The sequence below is a fragment of the Zingiber officinale genome, chromosome 8B (assembly GCF_018446385.1).
Source record: "Zingiber officinale cultivar Zhangliang chromosome 8B, Zo_v1.1, whole genome shotgun sequence".
NCBI classification, from domain to species: Eukaryota; Viridiplantae; Streptophyta; class Magnoliopsida; order Zingiberales; family Zingiberaceae; genus Zingiber; species Zingiber officinale.
In genome coordinates, this window is record NC_056001.1 from 112,162,765 (window position 1) to 112,171,324 (window position 8,560).

The 8,560-nt window shown below is 37.5% G+C and overlaps 1 protein-coding gene across 2 annotated transcripts in view; it reads right to left on the reverse strand.

Annotated features, from left to right (window-relative positions):
- The window catches only part of LOC122017181, a 75,207-nt gene extending 68,535 nt beyond the window's left edge, over positions 1-6,672 (reverse strand). For both annotated transcript variants that reach the window (XR_006121287.1, XM_042574720.1), the window contains exon 1: positions 6,150-6,672. Coding sequence is in view for 1 of the 2 variants with exons in the window: in XM_042574720.1 (XP_042430654.1) it covers positions 6,150-6,474 (325 nt within the window). In the remaining variant the exon portion in view is untranslated. The remainder of the gene's footprint in view (positions 1-6,149) is intronic.
- Positions 6,673-8,560: the final 1,888 nt, after the last annotated feature.

An 8,560-nucleotide genomic window follows, 5' to 3' on the forward strand; every position in this document is an offset into this window, starting at 1 on the left:
ATCGATCTTACATGATCTTCACTCCTAAGATGTACTAACTTCTCTTCAAAAATAATACCATCCATTTGAATATATCCTTTTGCAACTAGTCGGACTTTAATTTGTATTGATTAATCGTTCCATTCGCTTTCCTCTTGATTTTGAGAATCAACTTATTCCCAATAGCCCTTCAGCCCAGAGGAAGATCGATTAAATCCCAAACTTAATTCTTTCTCATTGAATCCATTTCCTCATCCATTGCAACTTACCCCTTTTCTTTTTTCTCTTAACGAAGCATCTTAATGCTTCCTTTACCGTTTGAGGTTTATTGTATCAGCTGAGAGTGTTATTAGTGCTTTATTCTCAATATCAAACCATTTCTTCATAAGTTGGGTTGTTGAGAAGTCAACTTATGACTTGGCAAATCACTCCCACTAGGTTGACAAGACTTAGGCATCTCTTTTGACACCTTTCTTGTTGATAATATCTCATCCTCTCAAAGAGGAATACTTTTATCAACATCACCTCTGGTTGGGAACTCTATTTCGAGAAAAATTACATCTCTCGAATCTATTTCGGAGATGGTTTCATCTAGTTACTCACCTATGAAAACATAACCTTTGGAGATCTTATGATATCTAATAAAGATACATTTGTTATCCCTAAGTCCCAATTTCTATACTAGTGAGAACTATCATGAACATAAGCAGCTGACACCCAGGGTCTCAGATTACTTAAATCCGATTTTCTGCTTGTCCAACGTTCATTTGAGGTAGATGAAACTAACTTTGAAGATACTTTGTTAAGTATATAGGCCGCAACTAATAATGCATCTCAGCAAATTACTTTGCGTCATCATAAATCTAACCATATCTAGAAGAGTTCTATTTCTTTTTTTAGCAATCTCATTTTGCTGTGGAGTTCATGAGATTGTTAGTTGTCTAATAATCCCGCTATCATTACATATTGTCTTGAACATATTAGACAAATATTTCCCTCCGTGGTCAGTGCGTAAAGTCTTAACTTTACATTCCGTTTGATTCTTAACTTCATTCATTTAACGAATGAAGTAATCTAATGCTTCATACTTATGAGAAATCAAATATATATGACCAAAATGAGAGAAATCATCAATAAATGTAATGAAATAGGAAGTTCCATGTCTAGGCTTCACATTTATTAGACCACAGATATCCGAATGAATTAATTGCAATGATGATTCAGTGCTTATAGCCTTACCAAATGGTTACCAAGTTGTTTTTCCATCAAGACAATGCTCACATATAGACAAGTGAATCTTAGCCCGAGTGCCCAATAGACTCTCTCTAGCTAACCAATTCATACGTTCTTGTCCTATGTGTCCTAATCTAGCATGTCAAACCTCATTAGTTATATCTACATCACTAGTTAGAGCAATGTTTGAAAAACAACCATCAATAGCACAATTGATATCTAGTTCTACATCAAGAACCATAAAACCATTTGATAAAAAATCATATCCGATTGACACTGAGTCAATCTTAAGTTCAACACTCCGGCTATAAAAATTAATACAATACCCTAAATTAAGAAGACCTATAACGGAAACAAGATTCCGTCAAATTTTAGGAGCATACAGGATATCATGTAGAAACAAAACACTACCACCACAGAGGTTGAGTTTGCAAGTGTCGACTCATTTAACTTTAACTCTTGCATTGTTTCCTATATAGATCCATTTGTTGCCAGCTGGTACCCGTCGGTACTCTACAAATGTAACTCACTCCCGAGCTACATGGTTTGTTGCTCCCGAATCTATAATCCACAAAGGGTAAGAATCAGCTAACAACACTGCACTTGCAACATAGTACTCGTGGAAAGAAGATAAAAATGGATATACCTTTTTAGGCTTGTTACAATCTCAAGAAAAATGGTCCTTCTTGCCACAGTTATAGCAAGTCAACTTGCACTTAGGTCTTTGTCCATATTTCTTTCCTTTCTTCTTGATTTGGTTTTTTTACAGCAACAACACTAGCCTCATTTCCTTTTCCCTTTCCTTTCTTAAACCATTTCTTCTTATTCTTGGTACCAGAACCTTCAGCTACAAAAGCCTGACCAGAAATCCTTGCGAATTCAATCCTCTCTGCCTCAAGTTCTACATGGCATGAGACAACAGTGAAAGTCTTGATACTCTTACTATGGATCAGATTCTGTTTCATTGTATCCCAAGAATCAGGAAGGGAACGGATAACTGCTTGAACCTATTGTTCATCGGTCAATGCATGACCAACAATCTTAAGCTCTCGAATCATTATACCCATCTCCCTGAGATGTTGGGACATGGTAACATTCGAGCATTTTTTTTACAGCTATCAAACTTGATAGTTAGCTGATGGGAGCTTACTCAGACTTACTCCACTGTACTTCTCTCTAAGGGCTGCCCAGACAGCATGAGCCGATGGTAATGGCTCATACTCAAATACCAGGTCATCCACCGTTGAACTAATTAATATTCCCTTAGCAATAGAGTCCTTCCTTTTCCATGCCTTATAGGCATCAATGTTACATTTGTGTTGTGCTGTTGAACCATTAGCTGGTTCATCCATGAATTGATTTATAGCCTCTAGAACTTCTTTTTCTTCAAGAACATATTGTATCTTGAGTTGTCAGATTTTGTAGTTATTCTCATATAATTTCTCTCTATTATTAAGTTTAGCTTATGATGTTCTTATTTGTCATGATCTAACATAAATAAACATATTTTTTAGTATTCAGTGCAATTCATATGCATGCAATTTATAATTGACTCAATATTAATTTGAGTTGGTTTACAAAATCAAGTGATAACTACGTTTCCACTCATCATTTGTATGGTCCAATCAAATGAACATTGATCAATACTATTACATGCATCCCAACAAATGAACTAATCATCATTCTATCATGATTTCTTTAATTAAATAAACTAATTATTTAATAAAATGAACTAATCATTTTTCATGTATCATGTAGAGTAATCAACATATGAATGAACATATCATTCATATAAACATGTCGCATATTGTTAACATATAACAAACAGACATGAACTAAATGGACTAATACTATTCATACATAATAACAGTAACAATAACATAACTCTTACAAACTAGATAGGCTGACACCACTCCCACTAGGACAGACACTAGTGCAGTGGCCAACATAATCCCCTTCAGCCTGGACTCATTTGAGACAATCTCAAATAGACCAACTTCAAGATTTTCAATTTGATCTATCATCGAAACTTCTTCAGAAACCTCTTTAGATTCTTCAGGATCCTTCTCAAATTCTTCAAGATCTTTCTCTAGGAACTCATGGTGAAGTAGCTCCACACACAACTATGCATATAAGGTTCTCCCTTCGGAGAGCCTCCATATTTGGTGTGCTACCACCTTAGGATTCTCCAGCAGTGAACAAATCAACATCCAGATCCTATAATTATCCAGGATTAGAAACTCTTCTTATTCGAGTTTCAAGGACTGGTAATCATCCATGTCATCTTTAAATTGAAATTAAATAAATTAGTACAAAACTAACTAATCAGTACAAAACCGGCTTAATTTAATTTATATAGGTATAGAACCAACATTATTAATCAAAAAAATAAATCTTCTTGATTTTCAAGAGTCTAAATCGACTGATCCGTTTGATCGGTTGATTGGGAATTTAGATCCTGAGCTTTCTCAAATGCCCTCATTAGAACTAATCTAACTGGACTGGGATTTCTTACCTATGTTCTGTTAATCTAAGCCCATTTAAGTTAATTTCAGACTTATTGATCAAACTCAGGTCCATTTGATCAAATCAATATCTATTTGATTAAGTCTGACCCATTAGAATAAATCTAATTAGTTTAGTTAAACCAACTAATGATTTGAACTAAATCAAGGTCAAATTGGGCCAAAATTCTCTGATTAAACCAACATGGTCGGTCTGATTCAGTGAACCAGATCTAGTTTAAGTCCGACCAAAAAGTTTCAACCCAATTAATTGAGGCAATTAATAATCCCAATTATAATTAATTCTACATGCATCAATTAATTGAAACGTAAGTTTGATAACACAAACTTAATCTAACATGCAATAATCAAACAATTTCTCAAACAGTAAGTTTGACGAACAAAATTACTATTCGACCTTTTTCTTCACTACGCCACATGCCTCCTCCACACAACCACGACAGACGTGGTTGTCAGCCACAAAGGCCAATCACCAGCATACAATGTGTTGGTGCGGGAAGCATCCGACGATCGACTGTTGTTTTGATAATGGCAAAGGAATTCAAAGTTAAGTTGTCTTGTGATCTAATGCACTTAATTAAGTGTTTCAGGAAAGTTCTAGCTGCGGTTAGGCAAGTGAAAAACCCTAGGGGGTGGTAACCCTAGGTCATAGGGGGTGGTAACCCTATGCGAAAAGTCTTGACGGGCCGGGAGCTTCGGGCAAAAGTCCTATTGGGGGTAACCCTAGGTGGAAAGTCCTGGTGTTGCGAACCAGGTGAAAGACTGGACCAGCCGGGAAGCAGAAGTCCAGCAGAAAGTCCAGAAGCTTCAAACGCTGAGCAAAAGTCCAGTCGATCTGGAGGATCGTACTGGCAACAGGTAAATATCCTGAGTGGAGTAGGTGAGGACGCGTTCCCCGTTGAGGGAACAGTAGGCGTCGGGTCGACCTAGGATTTCCGATTGGAAATCCAAAGTCAGACCCGGACAATCCGACGACTGTCAAGTATATCGATCATATTATTTCTGTGCTAACTTTGTTTTGCAGGGTTTGTGTTTGAGACTAATACAATTTACAGGAACAAAGGAGCAACTCAAACCTCGGATGAACAGTGTCCGAGGCGCCTCCATGGGGCTTGGAGGCACCTCGGGTGCTAGCCGAAGCCAACTATCCAGAAACGTTGGAGGCGCCTTAGATGGACTTGAAGGCGCCTTGGAGTTGGGGTTCAAGGCGCCTTGGACTGGCCTTTAAGGCGCCTTGAGGAGGATAAGCGCAGAAGGAGTCTGCGTTGATCTACGCGGCTGAATCGGCTCGTTGGAGGCGCCTCGGACAGCCTTGGAGGCGCCTCCAGCACTGTTTATAAGGGGACTTCGAACAGCAGCTCAGTACAACTTCTTCCAAGCGATCTTTCTGCTACAAGCTGCTTACGAGACGATCCCGAAGTGCTGCAATGAGATCCCGACGACCCAAAGCTTCAACTTTCAGTATTTTGTTGTCGGTATAAAGTTTGTTTACTGCTTTTACATTGTACTTAGTTTGTAATAACCACTTTCGAGCTTATAGTTGTTGCCCACCGGAAGCGATCAACGATCACGGGCCTTGGAGTAGGAGTCGCCACAGGCTCCGAACCAAGTAACCAACTTGTGTTAGCGTGTGCTCTTTTATTTTTCCACTGCGTTTATCTACTCGATTGTTTTACGATTCCGAAACGAACGAAATAGCCACGAGCGCTATTTACCCCCCCTCTAGCGCTTTCGATCCAACACAACGGTGGTCGCTGATCCTTTCTAGCGCTGGATACTGGTCGTCCTTGGCTTGACAACGTCGTCGTTGGCTCGACGACGTCGTCGTTGGCTGTTCAACGCATCTCGGCCACTTGTGCATTGCTGGCTAGACGGGAATCCTTCGCCAGATCCAAAATGTCGTCGCCGGCATACCTTCCAGCCGGCGTCTTCTGTCCAACGCCGAAGAATGCCCACTTCTTCCACTGAAGCCATGCCCATGAGCACATCAACGCCATTTATGTCGCCCCATGTAGAGGCGTGGTTGCCGACTACGACAATCAGCTGCCGATTTTCTAGCGTCGTTTCTAGCGCTAGCAGGCCAAGAACACCTATGACTATCCTCCCGACTTGGTCGTCGGTGTTTACGACCATTTCTACGTGACAAACACTTGGTCGGTAGCAATCGCCAGTTCTTTCTGACATGGTTGGCAGCACGTAACACAGCCGCTGGCGCACAATCCGATTGCTAGTTCTTGCAGCGATCATTCGCAAGCCATTTGCTGGCTCGGAAGGAAATTTCCAACACAAAGTTGTGATTTCCAGGCAAAGTAATACAGATTATTTTCATGCTTTTACAATTTGTGCTCTGATACCATTGTTGATAGTTCTAAGCATGAAAAATACAGAAATACAAAATATGTAAAAACTTACAGTGATCTCCGGCAGATCTGCAATCGGCGCCGGCAAGACTTGCTGATGGAAGAATGATCACAAAATCGGAAAGCTCTTCATGGTTCACAAACCAAATCCTTCTTGCGAGATTGGACAAACCAATCTTGAATGTTCTTTTTTGCCCACTTACAATCTTGTGCACACGAATGAACCTTGTACGGAGACCTTTTCGATATGGGATGAACCCTTTTTCGAACTTCGCATACAGTAAGTCCCCTCTTCCTTTCTCTCTTGTGCTCCTCTTCCCTTTAAATTGCTTCGTCGACCTTATATAGGTGTAGAAGTTCTCTTCCCCTTCCTTCATTTATGAAGGAAGGTGATTATATTGGAAGAGGAAGGGGAAGGGGCACCTTCTCACCTTCCTAACTCCAACACCTACAGCAATAGATGCTTCACTCCTGGAACACCGACATAATTTCTTCAACCTCTGATTTTCTTTGCTAGTGAATGAGTTTATGCAAATGCGGAGAGAGTGGTTGTGAACCAAATTAGTTTTGATATGTACACCACCCCTGAAGCAAACTTTCTTTCTTACCATCTTCAGCATCTTTCATTCGCCATTGCCACAAGCAAAGCAAAGTATTCTTTTACTCATCGATGGAGTAGAATAAACATCATGCTTTACCCCGCAACATAAAATATCCTTAATCTACCTCTCACACAAGCTGCAATCCAACTAAAATTTGTAAACTTAATTGTCAATGGAAAATCCAATTTTCTTTAGAATTAAAGGCTTGTGACGAACTAAAATCCTTGTCAGATTTAATTTAATTTACGTATTTAATTTCTTTTCTTTTCTTTTCTTTTTCTTTTTCTTTTTCTTTAAAAAAAAGTAAAAAAACAATATTGGTTATGGCTCGTAAGATACTTAAATCCTTGACAGCTTTAGTTTATATTCTTTTATTTATTTTTCTATTTCTTTTACTAAAGACAAAAAAAAAAAAAAAAAAAAAAGTAAAAGTAACTGATGTAGCCACATCTCTGTCTCAATCTGTGAATTGGTATTTGAACGCGGTATAGTCACGACCCTTTCATGACTATCTTATACTATTGATTAGTAAGACTTTAATAGGAACTTAAATTGACAAGTATATGTATAGTGACCCACAAAGATAATGAAATTCTCTGTCAAATTTCGATTCTCTAATCATTACAATCATTATATCATGCACTTATCAATTGAGTCATGAGATGTTGCCACCAACTTATCAATTGAGTCAGTCCTAAAGGTCATAATTTGATATTTGATAATGGATATACATATATAGCTAGTTTAATTAGAATTAATTGATGATTAAACTGCTCGCTCACCATTAATTATGAGAATTATATTAATTAATTAAGAAGAATAGAGATTGATTGATTGTGTGGAGAATTAAGTAGAGAGGTTTAGCATCCTTTATAGAGATGGATTAGTGTGGAGAAGTTGATGAAGTTTAGCGTCCTATGTATAGACTTGATTAGTTTAATTACGAGGAAATTGAGTTTCATTTAGAAAATTAAAGGATTAGGGATTAAATTGTTGGAAATTGGTTTTTGCTAACTAATTAGTCCAAGAATATGGACATGAACAACTATATAGTTATATTTGGCGGATGAAAAATTAATATTTTTTATTATTTCGATATGATTTAATAAAAGTGTTAGTTCGCACGTGAGTAATTAAGGTTTATGAACACATGCATGTACCCAAATGTTAACTAAAATACGCATGCATGCCAATTCTCATACGACTATAATTAATCAATTATACTTAATAATACTTAATCATTGGAAATTAATTATACTTAATCATTTATACTTATAATACGTAATCATTGGAAATTAATTATACTTAATCAATTATACTTAATCATTGAAAATTAATTAATTAATAAATAAAATAAGGTTATTGAAAATTTCAATGATTGAGAACACATTCTAATTAAAGCTATGAAACAATCAATTAACAATTGAATAATAATCTAAAGTTTTTGAAAGAAATTCTTATTCTATAAAAGGAACTACTCTTTGAGCTCAACTTATTCAATACACGAGTTGGAAGTGTAACTCTAATGCTTATGCCTCTCACTAAAAAGTTCTAAGGATATGAAGGTTTATCATGACTTATAATTATAATTTAGAGTGCGATCTTTTTTTTTTTTTTTACAACCGAGATGTCCAATTCTTACTACCCAATTAATTCTAGAGGTGACCGATTCGATTCTACGGAAATTTCTTATCGGTCTCTAGGGTAAGTCTGTTGGACCCCTGTGTCTAAATGTGATCAACCAAGTTAGGTTAGATCCTGTTTGGTTTTGATCCCTGTGTCTAAATGTACAGGAGCTTAGGAGCATAGGAAGTCGAGCGGAAGACGCAGCTAGCGAAAAGGATGGCACGGGAAGGGAGCC